A 14,752-nucleotide genomic window follows, 5' to 3' on the forward strand; every position below is an offset into this window, starting at 1 on the left:
ATGAAAGACTGTGCAGCTGCGTAAGCGCCGGCGCTCGAAGCAGTGCGGTGGAGACAGCGGTTGGAATCGAGGTGGGACCATCGCGAACTGTAGAGATGGGTGCCGGCAGGGAGGATCCTTACACGATCCCAACCGCTACGCTCCACCGCGTCGCTTCGAGCGCAGCCGCTTACGCAACTATCCGTATTTCATCTCGTTCTGACCTAACTATATAGTATTAGAGATGTAGTTCACGACTTTGAGTGCGATCACACTTCCTCGTAGTAGTCCAACAAAAGGCTTGAAATCCAACCTTGTTGGGACCTGTGCCCCCTACGATGCAACTTGTTACACGATAGAACGCATACGCGTGAACTACAACTCCACCCATATAGAATCGCTTGGGAATCCCAACATCGCCAATTTCGAGGTATGGTACCTCTAACAAAGAAATCAGCGGACACTTCGTTCATAAACTCCCAAAAAAAGCAGACTCACTCATACTTTTGTAACAAAGCCCGTCACCCTTGCTACAGAATAGGGTTAGAAGGTAGTTGAAGGAAGTGGGGAGGGGCACTCGACACTGTTCTGATCAAACTGCAGTCGAGCTGCACTTAGGGTTCAAAAATCGCTCATTAAGCACAAAAACCGATCTTAACTGTGAAGTGCGAATTGCGAAAAAAAAAACCGCTTCTCAGGGATATTTCGATTTTTCCGTTTGAATGACAGAATTCAAATAATGGTAGAAAAAAATAAGAAAAAAGAGTGGTAAGAAAGGATAACATGGAAGAAAAAAGGTACTACAGGTTATGACTTAGCCATTCACTTCCAGCAAGCCTATTTGAAGAGTTTGGTGATGTCTAAGCATTAGTAGTTCAACCTTTATCTCACTTTTTTCTCTCTCAGGAGCTTTAGCCTACATATCATGGATCCTTTAGGAATAATGCTTCAGTTTTAGGTTCTCCACCGACTCTGCTATTCACCTGTAGATTATGGAGAGAAGGGTGATTCTGCCCATCTCTTCCTAATAGCCGTAAAAAACGGCCCGGAGGATGCGGCTTCGAGCGTTCCGGCACGCTACTTTCTACAACGAGTTCGATTGGAGCGCGCCAGCCTTGTGCACGCGCCGCAACTACCGGGCCGTTTTTTAAGGCAATTAGGACGAAATTGACGGAATCACCCTCTCTCCATAATCTACGACCCCTTATAGGAACTCTCCACCTGAAATTCGTGCTACCTCAGATTCGTGGGATGATGCCTTTAATGAACTATCGCTTTCTGAAATGGGAAAGCTTTGTGACAATTAAGAACGGTTTTTGTGGTCTAGGGGTAATTTTGCGCGCCGGTGTGAAATTCAGTGTGCATTCGAGTGCAATTCGATTAGAGCAGTGTTGATGGTCCCCCTCCCCTAACTACCTTCTGTACCCAAATAGGTGCACCGTAACCCCATCATAGTCAAGAGATTCGAAAGGGAACGATGTTGTAACCATATGAGATAAATACATTGAAATATGTTTGATTCGTATACACCATGTGCACACCATTTCAACTTGTCGACGATGAGCCAAAATTCAAGATCGAGACTCCACGCCCCAAGAACTGTCCTATCCCAGGATCCCAGGATCTGTACGTGAACACCTTTGTTTTTTGTCGGAAGCTCCACTGCAATGTACGCATCCACGTCTCGTTCTGTAATTCAGTGGGGAAATTTCAATTTGAACCTCTTAAACAGACTTCTTGATGTAAATTTTTCACCGGAACAATGGTTGTTCTGAATCGATTTCTCCCATTGTGAGGTTTTGTGTTTTGACTTAAAAAAAGTAAATTAAAAGTATACGTGGAGTTTATCAGTTTAGTTGTGGAGGGTCTGAATCAGGTGATGTTTTTCCGAAAGTAACCAGTAAATTTATTAAACAACCTTGTGTGCAGCTTATCAAACTCGATACTACATTCAACTAGGTTCGAGGTTCATTGAAAGTCGAACTTTTCAACGACCTGACTTTGATTTGTTATTTCTTTTTTCTTTTTGTTTTGCCAGTTATTCATACTTTCAACAGTAGCTCGCAGATTCGAGTTTGACGAGTTTGAAGTATTTATGTTTTTTTTCTCTTTCTTACATTTGTTTTCACTTCAACAACTCTTTTGAAGTTAATGGTTCGAGGAATTCGAAGTGTAGGACCATCGGAAGAAGAGACTCAAGTGATACGTTTTCTGAACCCACTCACAATCATTAGTGGACCAAATGGTAGCGGAAAAACTGTACGTCTCATTCGAAATCAACTAACCTTTTCTTCTTACAGTATTCGGTTCCAGACACTTATCGAAGCGCTAAACTACATCACCACTGGCGCACTTCCAGCGGGGAAGTTAGCTTCTTTTGTGCATAGTGTGGAGGTTTGTTATCGTTTTCCCTAACTTCTTCCAGATTCTAATTCATTGAATCTACTCAATTGAGAAGGGTTCTAGGCCTCAAGTAAGCCCCGAGTCGATGGTTTGGTCAAGTTACAGTTTGAAGACTGTAAAGGGCGAACATGTGTAGCTACAAAACGAGTAAATGCTGCTCTCACTAAGGTGGGTTTTTTTCATTGAAATCTTTGCTGTTCCTTTACTAACTAATTTTTCCGTCATACTATTTCTTAAAACTATTGCTTCGCTAAATATCGCCTCTGGCGATCACCATGGAATGAAAATAATTTTAGAACAGGAATTGTCTTTTTGAGCCCCTTCAGACAAACTTAAAACTTCAAATCTCTACTCTTGGTTTGGAATATGAATACTTAAACACTTGACAGTTTTTTTTTGTTTTAACGCATTCACATTTTCAATAATTTACCGACACGTCTCTTTAATTACTTATTTTTTGCTATTCTTTTTTATGACAGAAAACATAGATGCGATAGTCGGAGCCGGTGCTCTGATCCCCTTCACTTTTGAACGGTTGGAGAAGGGACCCACTTTCTTTTTTGAAGGTTGGCGAAATTACCCCTTTCACTTTTGGGTACTTGGCGAAAGGACCCCCCTTCACTTGAGCTGCACCCCATGAGCTGAACCCCCTTCACTTGAGGAGGGTCGGGCTTCTCCCTATCGCACCTATGGCAGGAAACGCATACTGTACCTGAAGGTGTTATTTTTCACTCAATTTCTTAGGTGTTGCTCTCTAGTTGAGCAGGATTAAACACAGTCGACTGAGCGGTGGTTCTCTTTTTCATCACTAAAATTTAGCGAACAGCTCCTAGTCCTGCTTTCCTCCTAATGGTTCGGAAAAGTCTTCCAGTTAATATAAACTTTCTGGGAACGAAATAGAGGGTCGAAATTTGCGCGCGCATTTCAGAAACATGGTTGTGCATAGGTTTTGGTTTCTTTTCCTTCATATTTTAAAATTCATTGCAGGGTGGTAAGCTGCAATGCAAATCGGATGAGTTCAACATACAGGTCACTGCTGCTGACGGTCAAATAAAAAGCCTTTCTTCAAAGGTGGCCGATTTTCAGAAGGAGGTAATCAGCTTTAATTTACTACTTCTTAAACATGCTATTATTTGCTTTCAGATTGTGAATTTGCTTGGAGTTCCTGCTGCTATATTAGATAATGTTATTTTTTGTCATCAGGAAGAATCAGTTTGGTACTGTTTACTTCGGTTCGACTCTTTGCTCCTTACCATTGTCTTATTCTTTTCTTTCCTGTTGCAGGCCGCTCAGTGAGCCTAAAGAACTGAAACTAAGATTCGATCGTATTTTTCAGTTAACCAGATTCGTAAAAGCATTGGAGGTTATGAAAAAGATGAAGAGAGATTATGTAAGTGCACATGCTTCGCATATTACCTCTACATTCTCGAAAATCTGACTTTAGGAAGGAGAATTGGCAGCTCTCGTTGAAAAGCAGTCCTGTAAAGAAATGGTTGTCAAGTCGAAGGCGAAAGTTTGACTCTTTTTTCGTTTCTTTTTGGAAATGATTGCCGCATGCTGGTTTTCAGTACACGCAACAACGCGATTCAAATGAGCTGCTTCGCAAGGAGTCCAAAGAGAAGATTCAAGCATTAGAGAAGAAGATTAACGAGTGCAACGCTGTTATTACCAATGCGAACCAACAGTTGCAGAAGTATGAAGCAGTAGAGCGGAAAGCAGGTAGTTATTGTGCGGGATAACCTTACCAGTCTATCCTTTTTATCGACTTCCATTGATTTGATTAAAAGCACGATCAGTGTTTCCCCTTACGGCTTACTAATAATTGTGAACTCTGAAACGACCTGGTTAGGATGATCGAAATCTAATCTATTTCTTACTAAGAGGGAAGGTTGGGTTAAAAGTTGGGAACCGAGTGGCGTCCTTATTTCTGGAAGTAAATAACTAAATCAGTCGGGGCCCTAAGACCTAAGCATTAGTCTCAGAAGATCTATGACATGTAAGCTAAAGTTACTAAAAGAAAAAAGTAAGATAGGGCGTCCGGATATAAGGGCGGCATTGAATGATCCCCCTCCCCCCTCCCCCACCAACAACATTTTCCCCGGAAGGTTTTGATAGATATCAGACCGAGTTAGATTGCGTGATTTTTTTTGTTTGTAGAACCATTGCTTACAAAATAGTCTTAAGTGTTTACAGTTTCCCATTAGAACTTGATAGAAAACGGTAATATCGTCAGATGTTAGGCGTGAACAGCGGTGAATCCTTCAATCTTTCGATGCATCCTTGGATGGAATCTTCCTTGAATTTTCGATGCAGCAAATTTCTCAGTACATTGCACTTCGTTGATGTTTATTTGACTCCTTATATTTGCTTTTCAATCATTCTTACTGTTGACGACTTCTATTTTTAAAGAAATGTATGGGAGAAGATCGCGACATAGACATATCCAAAGTATGAGTATTGATTATCAAACAAAAGGAAATTGTTGTCAATCAAAGTCGGAAGTATTTTTCAAGGTTAAAATTTAAGCATTTCAAGCAGATCTACCGCAGAGGCCTGAAGAAGACTTAACTTTCTTCTTGTCGCGAGTTCATCTCCTTACCTTTGGCGGTATCATCCATGCTTCTATCGTACGATTTCTTCTTCAGAGGTCAAACGTGCCGAATTACATATGTTGAATGATCAGTTGACAAGAATAAGGGTCGCTCCATATCCTGGCAGCGAAAGTGAACTTCGAGCAGAGATTAGTGAGGTTTGTGTTTTAGGGGATGTTCTTTTTTTGTGTTTGAATGTGAACTTTCCTTTAATCATATGTATCTCTTGATGTGAAATGTTCATTAATCTCTTCTATGTAATTTCTTCATTTTTCGTAGTTTTTCGATACGCCTGTATTCATTTTGTAAATAGCTGTTTGTTCTTGGGTTGGTCACGAAATTCTCTCGCTCGAGAATTCTGTACAAGTGCAATTGAGAGTGAACATCCATGAGGCTGGCTTAAAAAAAAAACATTAATTTTTGATTGTTCCGTATATAGATTGAATTTAATGCAAATATTTTGTTGGATTCTTGTGATTTTGGTTGCACAAAAAAACACAAACAAAAGGATAGTAGGCTATCATATTCATCAAGAAACATATTCGAATATCAGTTGACGAATTTCAGCAATGCAAATCACAGCTATTTTTTTAGGAAGCTAATAGATTCTCATTAGATCTTTTCTGAAAACAGTAGCTATCTAACAGCAGAAATCATTGATAGTATTGTCGTCGCTAAAATATATACTCAGTATGCGGCTATGTTAGGCGTTTGAGTTCGTTCTCGAGAGGATACTTCATCCTCTCGAGTTTCCTCATTTCCAGTATTTCTGCATTTCCGAATAGAGTAACATTCGAATCAACCAACGCTTTAGTCAATAAGCGTCTCTTTTGTAATACTGTTTTAGCATTTCTTCGTCATTGAACGAGGAGAAATTATTTCAAATATATTGTAACACGTGCATCACAGCGAGTTCAATTCGATTTCTAAAGGAAGCGTATTATGAAATTGACGCAATGCGCAAACTTCGGGAAACCCGTAGAGTTCAGGTTGTAGATTACGGAGGCCAGTGTTGCTGCGCTCAAGTTCTCTTAATCGTCATTTAAAAAATGATGCGAGAACGACGTTTGTTCACACGAGGTGCCTTAGAACACGTTCCTTCGCACACGTTCTGGTCGCTTCAGCAGTCTATTCATTGGTTTTACTCGAATAGGCTGGTGAGGATGGATCATTGACCTTCGACCGCTCGCTCATGGACGCGGCGCATGTACAGAGGAGTTCGACGATTAGGGGAAATTGAGCGGAGCAACGCTAGGTTTCGTAATCTACAAGGTGAACTCTTGTAGTTCCCTGGAGTTTCCGTATGTCACTTCCGCGAAAACACAGAAGAACTAAAATTTCTTCCTCCTTTTTCATGTGGTCTCGCTTACAGATGGACTCATCTTCCGAATTTCGGGAGCTGGAAGCACAACGAGATCGTCTTAAGACAAAAATCGAGTCGATTTCAAATGATATACTAAAGTTGAAGATGGAGAAGGACGAGGCTGAATGTCAAATGCGGAAGCTGATGAGTTATGAGATGGTGAGTTGATATTTGAATAAACCTTTACTTCTTCTTCAGACATTAATTCACATTAGGTTCGACGAAACCTTGAAGTGGAAATGGAAGAGGCAGAACGAAAATTGAGCACCATATACGGATTAAGCGGAAAGGATTACGTTGCTGAGCTGCAGAAGATGATTGAGTGTGAAGAGAGTGAACTGAAAGAACTGAAGGTGCCGATAATCACATATTTATGTTCTCAGCGTACCTTTATCTCCTCCCTTCCTTCTTGTTGATTTCTTCATCAAAAAGTTTGCTATCGTTTCATTACTCGAGTAAATATGCAACACCGTAGGAGTCTTCTGCGGCTCTACGCGAAGAAAGGCAAGCTCGTCTTGAAGTAGCTCAGATGGAGTGTTCGAAGTTGGATTACGAACTGAATTCGTCTTCTACGGCAATTGAATCGTTGACTCGTGAGATAAAGAATGTTGAGCAGAAACTGAAAGATGCAACAGTGTCGAGCAATGAGTGAGTTCTTGAGAGAGTTTCTCTTATCGTGATATTTTGAAAACTTTTTTAAGCTTTATTTCATGAAGTTTCGATGTTTATTCTGTCTAAATGTTACAACAGCAACCCATTTCTATCGTGTAATAAAATAAAATAAATTTGCAGAGCGGCTGAACTTTCTGAGAAGATTAACGCCTTAGAAACGAGGATGTCGGAAATACCTAATGTTGATGAGAGGAGATCCGAAAGTTTGAGAAAGCAACGACAAAATTTGCAAAAAGAAGTGTGTTATTGTATTCTTTTTGGTTTTGAATATCGTAAGCTCACTTTTTTTATTATCCATTTCTTTGTAGTGCAGCAGTTATCAAGCCTTATCGATGCGGATCGCGTTGGTTTTTTTTTTGTAGGGGGAGGGGGAGAGTGGGAGTGGTTAGATGCGATTTATAGTTCTATAACCGACCTTCCGCCCTTTTAAATGATAATTTCTCTATACTATCCGTGTATGTCTTAATCCACGCCAACCTCATGATAAGTAATGGTTGTTGACATCGGTACGTTTCGCGGTCGATCCTCATTCATGAGGAATATTCAGACGATTTCAATATTTTTTGTGCATGATTTTGAAGATGGATCTAGGGTACATTTTAAGTAAATAGACGTCCTCAAGCATTTATTTTGTGGATTTTTCCGTTACCGAGACCGCTCATCTAGTGTTTATACTTGCTTCTATGACTTGATAACAGCTAGAAGCTCGCGTAGCTTTTCCTCCGTGATTTTATTCGGTATTTTCAGGTTGAGGTATTGCGACAGTGCTGTTCTGATGCGATGGAGTCTGAAGAAACTGAACGTGAAGTTCAGAGAAAGAACTCGAAGCGGGAGGAACTTGAGCGTGAACTGGAAGATCTTATGCAGAAACATAATGATGCTTTTGTTTCGACATTTGGGGAGTGTCCAAGTGGTCCGTGGAGGTAGGCCATTTGTTCGTTGGTTTCTTTGAAGATAGTCCTGTTATGTTAGGTTTTCGCTTCACCTCTTTTAAAATCTGCTTAACTATTTTCTCTTATGTTATTAAAAATTCTCCTACTACTGCAATTATAATTTACTGGTAGAACGCTGTTAGGAGCCGTGTCAAAAAAAAACTTATCTTCGAAGTCAACAACTTTTAATAGAAACTTCTGTAAGGAATTAATTGCTATTGACCAACTAACCTTCAGAGTCAAGAAATTTTCATTGAGGGCCTACTTAAGAGGTTAATTACGGTTGGAACGTGTAATAGGGCATTCATCCTACTACATGTACGGGTGTCCTCAATAGTTATTTTGAGAGTCTACTGGTTATGTAATACAGTAAGGGCCACTAGAAACCTAATTCACAAAATCTTCAGTACATCTTTCAAAATACTCAGCTGTTTCTTGTTTTCAGCGCTTCAGTGAACGATTTGGTAAGATCGAGAGAAGAATCGAATCAACAAACTGAAAATGAGTTAAGAAAATCCGAGAGAGATTTGGATCGTGCTAGCCAGGGTTTGGAACAAACGAGAGCTGAAGAAGAGAAACTAATCGGTGAAGTGGAGCAATTACGCAAGAAGATTGTCGATGTATTTTCTTGTTTCAGGATTATACTTGTTACAATTTCTTTAATAATTTATTACTTATTATTTATTTGTTTATATACTTATTACTATTTAGCTCTGCGGCTGTTCCTCGCAAGACGTTGCTGAGAACTTGTCCGAAACGCGTCACCTTCTCACGAAATTGCGTAAGGAGCTCTCTTCACTTAGCACTAAAGCCGTGGGTGCACTGTTCCATCTCAGATAAACAGCTCTAATTTTACATTCGTACAATTTTTATATCTCATTGAAGATGTTATACGAGACATGGAGCGAAGAGACGAAGACCCGCTCTTGCTGTCCACTGTGTGAGCGCAAATTTTCAAGCAAAGCGGGTGTTAACGAGTTGTCTGGAAAGGTAGGAGAGGATTGAATAATTGACAACCCAGCTGTCTTATTCTCTAGTTTTTAGCTTCTGGACATGAGTTTGTCAATGCCGGACGACATTGAACGGCTTGAAAAGCAAGTCGCGGAATCTGAAGAGAAGGAACGTCGACTCGCTAGTGCGGTAGTTTACGTGGATCAGTGCAAGTGAGTACAGTACCGCTTTATCGGTTCTACTGTAATCGTAACTCTTCAGAAAGATCATGGAAGAAAAAGTTAGACATGTAAGAAAACAGATTGCCACTTATCGCAAGGAAGAAGCGCTTCTTAATACGAAAGTGGAGCAGTTGAAGGAGGACATGGAGACGGCAGTGATTGCTCATAAGCAACTACTTGAAATCAAGGTGGAGCCGTTTGATCACGTGTTGATAGCGCACCTTACGTTGAATTTCTATTTCGGGCGGATGTATCTCTGATGGATTCCTTGTTTGCATCAGTACGGACATTGAACAATGAGCTGAACGACCTTCGTCAAATCCTTGACCGTCTGCCGAATACACGACCGGTGTCAGAGATGAAGAAAGAACTCGTTGATAAAGAGGTAAAAATAAACTTATTTCTTTTTTCTTTTTGTTTTCCATAGCATTTTAGGAGAAATACTCAGGATTTTTATTGGTAGGTAATGTTTATGACCATAAAAATGTATAATTGACTTTTCATTGCTATTTACCGAGATATTCTTTTTTTTTGCTCTACATGGATGGTAGGGTCCTTATTGGTAAGATTCTCTGCTCTTTTCTATTTTTTTCCGTTCTGAAAGGAATTCTACAGTGAGAGTTCGTAACATTTGCGGATGAGGAACTTGCAGGAGAACAGAACAGTTTTTCTTTCATTCCGCACTGCATAGTTTCCACAAAAATCTGTTGGTATCGATTTATATTAGGAAGTTTTGACTTTTGAAAGCGACAACTTGTCGAACTTCTGAAAATCTCACTGGCATCGAAGAAAGTGAGGATTTTATACTTCATCGCCTACTTTTGACAAAATTCTCTTCTAGGGTAGCGTTGCTGCGATAAATGCTGAGATAGAAGAGATCCAACTAGTTGTCACTGAGCGGAACAAACTGACAACAGAGGTGATCTTGTTGACGTGTGCCCGTGTTGATGTTCCTCGTATTGCAGTTTCAAATGTTTCCAGTTGCATTCACTGAAAGAACGCCGTATTGCTCTGGGCGAACTGAGCGCACAATCTTCTCATCTTCGTGAAATGCTCCCTCGACATCAGGAAGAATTAGCGAAAATGTCGGAACGTAGACAAGAAATCTTGAAGAACGAAATGCCAAAAGCGAAACAGGCCTTACATGTATGACTTCGACTTTTTTTAGACGTATTTCAGAAAATAAGCAAACTAAGCGGAAACTTCAAAATAAGTCGCACTCGAGAGTTCAAACTCCATTCATGTCTCAAAACCTGAGAATATCTTCCTGAACAGACGTGCTGTTTTCAGGAAGCAAAGATTGCCCGAGATACAGCTGAACGTAGTGCGAAGGAAGAAGAAGACAAGAAGCTTCTGAAAATGAGAAGTGTGACTAAGAAATAGTTATTCGTATTTTTGTGAATTTATAAAATTGTGTTCTCCAGATATTTGCAATCACTACGATGCTTACTCCACTTTGAAGGAAAGACTATCCAAAGCATCAATAGCCGCTGAAGAAGGCCAGGTACGTAAATCAAACTCTACGTAATTTCCTTCTCTTTCTGCAATTCAACTCGCTGCCTGCAATTTTCTTATAGATAGACAAAGTGAAACAAATCATCTCCGATAGAGATCAATCTATTATCGACTTAGAGAAACGAAAGGCTGGCTTCGAATTAGGAATTAACGATCTGGAGGGAACTGTAAGAAGAGTTTTTAGTATATTTTCTGTTTCCGCAAAAATCTCTTCCTACTATTATGTTGTTGTAGTCTAAATTAGTTCAAATTTTTCGTTGTTTGGAAAACTTCCGTCATCTTTTCTGTTTTAAGCACGTGAAGCGGCGAACTTTGGAAGATCAGCTGACGCGAATGCTAATTGAGTCTAAGATTGTAAGTGTTGAGAAGGAGTTGAAGGATTTGACATGGGATCCCATGGAAAAAGAGACCTTGTGTAGGGACCGAGATGTAGGTTATTTGTTTTTGTACTCTTTACCTTGGTACTCTTCTTACGTCTTTGGCCTACAGAAAGCAATGCGTGATCGTGACAGCTCTGGTTTGGAGAAGGCGCGACTCAACGGGCAGTTGGAAGAGGTTGAGAAAAAGGTATTGTGTTGTAGATATCGGTATTGCATTGCTTATAAGGTACTGTATGGCAAAAATGCAGTTGAAAACCATAATTTCTGCCATTCCCAGGTGAAGTGATGGAATTTTGTTTTTTTTTTTTGGTGCAATGAACTCAAAGGATATTGAAAAGTAGCAGAGCAAGGAAGCAAAACAAGACATTGTTGTCAATCGTTGTTGGTTGCTACCGACCGCAATTTTTTTGGTATTAAAACTCATCAGAGATGTTTGTAATGCAATTCTTAGGCTTAAGGCAGGTACAGTTCTATCTTCTATGGAAAATGATTTTATAGTATATTTTATTTATGCTATAGCTATACTATATATTAAACATATCATATGCTTTTAATAGCACAAAATAATCCGTAGAGAAACAGTTGATTGCCTAGGATATCCTTTTTTGAGTGAATTTCAGGTATTTTCGTTACTTTCTGTAGCAGCAATGTATTTTCCGCACTATTTTCGAATTCTCTTCATTCCATTCAGATCACTGAGGCAAAGCAAGCGTTAACCGCGAAAGAAATGAAGCAGGCTGAGAGTTTATATCATCAGGTTGTAATCGACAGAATTATAACACAAGAGATGATTTCGGTGCGTTAGCGTTGTACTTGCATTGTAAGAGGAATTTGCATTGCTGTTTTGTAGGACTTGGAGAAGTACACAAAGTGTTTGGATAGTTCCATTATACAGTTCCATACAGACAAAATGGCTGCCATAAACAGGATTTTGGACGATCTTTGGCGTAAGGTTTACGGTGGGACCGATATACAGACGATACGCATCAAGTGAGTTGAAGCTGTAAATTTGTTAAATTAAAGATTAAACTAAGTTTATTATATTTATTTGTTAAGAACTGAAGATTGAAAGAGAATTTGGAACGTAGAATTGCAGGGTACTATCCTCTAAAGTAATACCGCTAGTTTCAACATTATGTTCAACTATCAGTCAAGTTTTCATTTTCATCTCTATTTCAGATCTGAATGTGCGGCAACGTCTGATAAACGTAAGGCATACGACTACAGGGTGGTGATGGTGCTGCGGAACGGCGTGGAGCTGGACATGAGAGATCGTTGTAGTGCTGGACAAAAAGTATGGTTCCATTAGATGATTAGTGTTAGATCAAGCTAACTTTCAGTTACAGATGTTGGCTTGTATATTGATTCGTATTTCTTTGGCTGATGTTTTTGGTGGAATGTGCTCAATAATTGCTCTTGATGAACCGACAACTAATTTGGATTCAATGAAGGTGAGCTGCTGCTGGTTTTTATTGAGAATTCTGTTTTTTCTTTCTTTCTTTTTTGTTGGGGTACGATGTAGGAGTTAGTGCTCATTGAGTGGAACCCAGCTGTAGCTGATGTTGCAGTAATTAATTTGTAGGATAGTTGCGGTGGGCACTATTATTGAAATTGAACAGTAATATTTTTCACATTTTATTAAACGAAAATATTTTCAGGGTGATTGAAGCTAAATGAATTTCTCGGTAGTTTAAGAGTGTAGATTGCTATGATCTATCTCTTTTTAGTTCATTTCTTGAATAGGACTCTGTTGGGTTATCATAATCGTAAAATTTGCGCATGGTAACAGAATCTACACATAGTCGTATTTGTTTGGTTTGCCAAATGTTTTTTTTTCTTTTTTAATTCCAAATGTAAAGGATGGAGCTGGTGTAGCTCAGTGGGTTAGAGGTCCGCTGTACCCGTACGGTCGATGATTCGAAACTGCACACTGCTCCCAACCGAGCCTTTCATCCCTCCGGGGTGGACAAATTGGTACCAGACCTCTCTGAGAGGACAAAAACACTGAATTCATTATTGGTTGGCCCCCGCAAGTCATTGTATGGGCCAACACATGCTCTAAATCCTCAACGATTACGAATTGCAGTAAAACGCTCAAGTAGATTGATGCGCTAGTGACTAATAAAGGATAAAAGTCTCTGGCATATGATTCCACTTCGGCGGCCTGTCATGGCGTTTTACGGCAATGCGTAATCAGTGAGGTTTTGGAACGGATGCTAAGCCTATACGATGACTTCCCCATACAATTTAATTTCAAATATATGACTGAGTTAATGTAGTTTTCCCATGACAACGGCAACTTAAAAAAACTCTAATTGATAACAATGTAGCTGCGAGTAATGGATAACATTGAGACAGTCGAGCTCCATCTGAGTCTGTGTTGACACTGTTTTCTTTTTGTTGTTTATTCTAAAAAAAGGATCATTTAGATGATTTTGGGTTGCAAAGCATTATTAAACGGTTTAGAGAACAGGTCTTGAGATAGCTTTGAGCAAATTCAGTACAACATTCAGTCGATTTCATTACAACATAGATGTAGTACCACATTTCACTTTATCGCATGATCTTTTCGATAGAAAACCAGTACTCATGATGAAATCGACCTTGTGAGCGAATTAAACTTACGACGTACTCGTTTTCTAATTTATTGTTATTCTGCTAGAAGTGAAAGTAGGAGAAAATCGCAATCGCAATCGCTTTACTGTTGAAATTTTAAGGTAGATCACATAGCTGCTATGTTGAACAGTCTCATTGCGGTTCGGAGGAGAGGTTATTCTACATCGGGCGGACACAGAAAGCCTTTTCAGGTATTGGTCTTTGATTTGAGTTTCGTAACGTTCTTTCCAAAATAGTGATTAACTAAATAATTTTAAGATGATCGTTATCACTCACGATGATCATTTGGTGGATAAACTGATGATTGGTTCAAAGCCTGAATTTATTTATGTGCTTGGGAAGGATAATAGTGGTATCTCACATGTGCGACGTCAATATTCAGATGGGTAAGTAGATGAAGTGTCAGTTAGACTTAGAAAAATGCAATCTTTACACTTAAGCTTATTACAAGGAGCTATTTAGGCGCTCAGAAGAGGCCAACGGAAATCCCTATGGAAGATAATTATCGACTTGCAGTCGTACATTTGGTGATCTCCTTTAATTACATTGTTTATGTGTTTGAGTTGTGCTTTTACGTAAGTCGATACATAGTTTCCGTTTTTTTTTTGTTAAATCTGATGATAGCTTTCGCTTATTGTTGTACGCGGTGATAATTATACGTGTCTACACCCAATTTTTCCGATCTTTGCATGCTTGTAGATTTATATCCGGTTGTTTGTCTTTTGTTGAATGAATATGTGAAGATTTGAGATGTAGCACGAGCACAATGACCTTGCAAAATTTCTCTTCTTTCTAGATTAAGAAAATTTCTGTAAGTCTTCGAAACGCTAGTGTTCCTATCTTTGACGATTTTTTTTGAAGGCAGCGTATCACGTATTTCACGATGTGGGGTCTCTTTGGACAAATATAGAGTTCAAGGTGTAGAGAATGAATATGAAGGTGGCCTCACCTAATTCCCCTAGTTGTCCAAAGAAAGAGCAATGGAGTGGGGTTTTTTTTCCTGCGAGGTACATGAAGTAGTGCCGTTCTTGTGGCACTCGCCGTTTCTCCATCAGCAGCCTATTCATTTTACTTGAGTAGGCTGGTGAGAGAACCTCATTGATTTCGACCGCTCGCTTGTGAACGCGCG

At 39.6% G+C, this 14,752-nt stretch overlaps 2 protein-coding genes across 3 annotated transcripts; both read left to right on the forward strand.

Moving 5' to 3' along the window:
• Nucleotides 1-1,741: 1,741 nt before the first annotated feature.
• Nucleotides 1,742-9,372, forward strand: RB195_013294 (uncharacterized protein; the record flags this gene model as incomplete). Of its 2 annotated transcripts, none has more annotated exons than XM_064203045.1 (19): nucleotides 1,742-1,770; nucleotides 2,280-2,373; nucleotides 2,446-2,550; nucleotides 3,370-3,474; nucleotides 3,526-3,599; nucleotides 3,667-3,772; nucleotides 3,827-3,895; nucleotides 3,951-4,101; nucleotides 5,028-5,131; nucleotides 6,346-6,495; nucleotides 6,552-6,689; nucleotides 6,812-6,984; nucleotides 7,129-7,246; nucleotides 7,756-7,931; nucleotides 8,386-8,560; nucleotides 8,652-8,753; nucleotides 8,826-8,930; nucleotides 8,985-9,103; nucleotides 9,153-9,372. In XM_064203045.1, the coding sequence occupies 19 exons, from the start codon at nucleotides 1,742-1,744 to the stop codon at nucleotides 9,370-9,372; spliced, it is 2,313 nt and encodes a 770-aa protein (XP_064058926.1). The 2 variants fall into 2 exon arrangements, with proteins under 2 accessions (XP_064058926.1, XP_064058927.1); XM_064203046.1 differs by lacking the exon at nucleotides 1,742-1,770 and adding an exon at nucleotides 2,131-2,238 and having other exon boundaries at nucleotides 2,293-2,373.
• Nucleotides 9,373-9,470: 98 nt separating this feature from the next.
• Nucleotides 9,471-14,125, forward strand: RB195_013295 (uncharacterized protein; the record flags this gene model as incomplete). Its single annotated transcript, XM_013444918.2, has 15 exons — nucleotides 9,471-9,497; nucleotides 9,954-10,031; nucleotides 10,094-10,258; nucleotides 10,403-10,478; nucleotides 10,537-10,616; nucleotides 10,690-10,794; nucleotides 10,922-11,056; nucleotides 11,117-11,194; nucleotides 11,699-11,803; nucleotides 11,858-11,997; nucleotides 12,187-12,301; nucleotides 12,354-12,458; nucleotides 13,725-13,814; nucleotides 13,882-14,009; nucleotides 14,086-14,125. 15 exons carry the CDS (start codon nucleotides 9,471-9,473, stop codon nucleotides 14,123-14,125), a joined length of 1,467 nt encoding a protein of 488 aa, XP_013300372.2.
• Nucleotides 14,126-14,752: the final 627 nt, after the last annotated feature.

Source organism: Necator americanus, chromosome V (genome assembly GCF_031761385.1).
Source record: "Necator americanus strain Aroian chromosome V, whole genome shotgun sequence".
NCBI lineage: Eukaryota > Metazoa > Nematoda > Chromadorea > Rhabditida > Ancylostomatidae > Necator > Necator americanus.